The 2,500-nt window shown below is 30.4% G+C and overlaps 1 protein-coding gene across 1 annotated transcript in view; it reads left to right on the plus strand.

Moving 5' to 3' along the window:
• Window positions 1-2,358: 2,358 nt before the first annotated feature.
• The window catches only part of LOC113803368 (cuticle protein 7-like), a 999-nt gene continuing 857 nt past the window's right edge, over window positions 2,359-2,500 (plus strand). Inside the window, exon 1 of the mRNA XM_070119855.1 lies at window positions 2,359-2,413. Coding sequence (XP_069975956.1) covers window positions 2,402-2,413 — 12 coding nt within the window. The 5' untranslated portion in view covers window positions 2,359-2,401. The remainder of the gene's footprint in view (window positions 2,414-2,500) is intronic.

Consider the following 2,500-nt stretch of genomic DNA (forward strand, 5'->3'; position numbering starts at 1 on the left):
GAAGGAGAGGCCCAATACCCTGCTTACCAACCTGCCCCTTCTCGCTCCTTCCAGCGCGCCCCCGCCCCTTCCTACAGACCAGCTCCTACTCCCTCCTACCAAACCACTCCTAGCTATGCATGATTTGCTGACTTGAACCATTGTATTTATTGATTATTATTACAAGGAGTATTTTAACATTCTTTTAACACTTTTATTCATGCAAACATCATTAATGCGTACATCTGTTATATTATTATACTTATATCTGTGTGTAAGAATTACGAAATCTTATTTAAATACTAATGAAGGCAATTCAATAGTTTATATAAACAAGAAATCAAAAAAAGTTTACTGGAACTTTTCATTTCCTGAAAGCAAATTAGTTAGCTTGTATGTTTTAACCAATTTGGAAGCAAAGTACATATAAAAGTTAAAATATAATTGTATGTAACCTCATATCAAGTATCATAACCTACCCCCACCTTCAAAGCAGAAATATAAATAATCTGTCTACTCTTGTATTATTTCCTTACATGCTCTCTTGTGATTATGGCATATCACTGAGTGTAGAACGTTAGTTACTGCTTATTATCACCCTCAGCCCTTCCTGCTTAGGTTCACAAGCAAAATTTCCCGTTATGTGGTGTGCTGTACCCTGCAACGGCGGTCTTCGGCCCTGTTGCATCCGACAATCCTCCTGTCTCTTCTTTACGTATGTATAAACTGCATATAACTTCAAAATACCAACATTATCGATGGAGAGGTTTATTTTGATCTTACTTAGCTTGGAGAAGAGCTGTGCCAAAGTGCAATTATGTCTAATCAACGGTGCGTGGATCAGACACAAGCTATCGGGCAGCACCCAAAGCGCCTCCGTTGTCTAGAAGGCATCTGTAGATAAATCATGGACGCAGTTCTTTTGTGAATACTGAATTAAAGTACTCCAATATAACCATTCTAGAAAGAGTTCGGTCTGTATATTACAAAGAAAAATCCGTAAATATATACATACAAACATGCACAATATTTTACATATATAATTTATATAGTTATGTGGAAATATCTAATGCGTGTGAGAATACGCGCGCAAACATACACTTACGCACACATACACTTACACAAACCGATAAATATGTGGGTATCTATGAATATATATATATATATATATATATATATATATATATATATATATATATATATATACATATATATATACATACATATATATAAACATATATATATATATATATATATATATATATATATATATATATATATATATATATATATATATATATATATATATATATATATATATATATATATATATATATATATATATATATATATATATATATATATATAGGTTAATAGATAAATAATAAATATACATACATATATATGTACATATACATATGGTTGTGTATATGTTTATGTGTGTATGTATGTATGTGTGTACAGGTATATGTGTATATATGTATATATATGTGCGTGGTCTTTCTTGAAAATAAAGCGTGAACTTACAAATATGATGTGTATTTGAGTGATTTTTTTTTCATATAGCATTCGGCATTAACACACGCACACGAATGTATATATGTATATCTGCATACATCTATCTCTGAATCCTTCTGTCCATGCATGGTGTGTTTCTGTGTGGGCGTGTTTTTCCTAGAAACGAACAACGCCCTCTAATGATTACCTGATTTTCTCGCCTTTTCTCTGTGATAACGATGCTAAATAAGTAATGCGTGGTCAGTACGATATATATATATATATATATATATATATATATATATATATATATATATATATATATGTGTGTGTGTGTGTGTGTGTGTGTGTGTGTGTGTGTGTGTATGTGTGTGTGTGTCTGTGTGTGTGTGTGGGGGGGTGTGTATGATGAAAATATTTCATTAAAAATATCATAAAAGATAATGAAAAATATATATTTGCCTAAACGAAGCTATTTAAGTAATTCATATATAGAGAGACATGACAAACATTTGTAATATATATATATATATATATATATATATATATATATATATATATATATATATATATATATATATATATATATATATATATTTATATATATATATATATGTATATATATATATATATATATATATATATATATATATATGTGTGTGTGTGTGTGTGTGTGTGTGTGTGTGTGTGTGTGTGTGTGTGTGTGTGTTGAGTATCCAGCATATGTATGTTTGTATGTGCGTATTCATAAGTTTTTTTTTTTAAGTATGCTTTATCAATTTCGAGAGGTTTGATCGCTCACATTGCAGTTATTGCTAATTTTCCGAAGCAATCATGACGTCACTTTCTAGGCCAAAACCCGCTTATAAAGTGTCACAGCAGACAGCCCTACTCACTGCATTCAGGCTCTTCTCGAAGCGCTGACATGGATCTTAAGGTGAATAGTGATAACTTTCTTCAGTTATAGAAATAATTAAATAGAATTAGAGACAAAGATATCGATAGACAGTATAATATGTATGTG

Source organism: Penaeus vannamei, chromosome 4, assembly GCF_042767895.1.
Source record: "Penaeus vannamei isolate JL-2024 chromosome 4, ASM4276789v1, whole genome shotgun sequence".
Classification (NCBI taxonomy): Eukaryota; Metazoa; Arthropoda; class Malacostraca; order Decapoda; family Penaeidae; genus Penaeus; species Penaeus vannamei.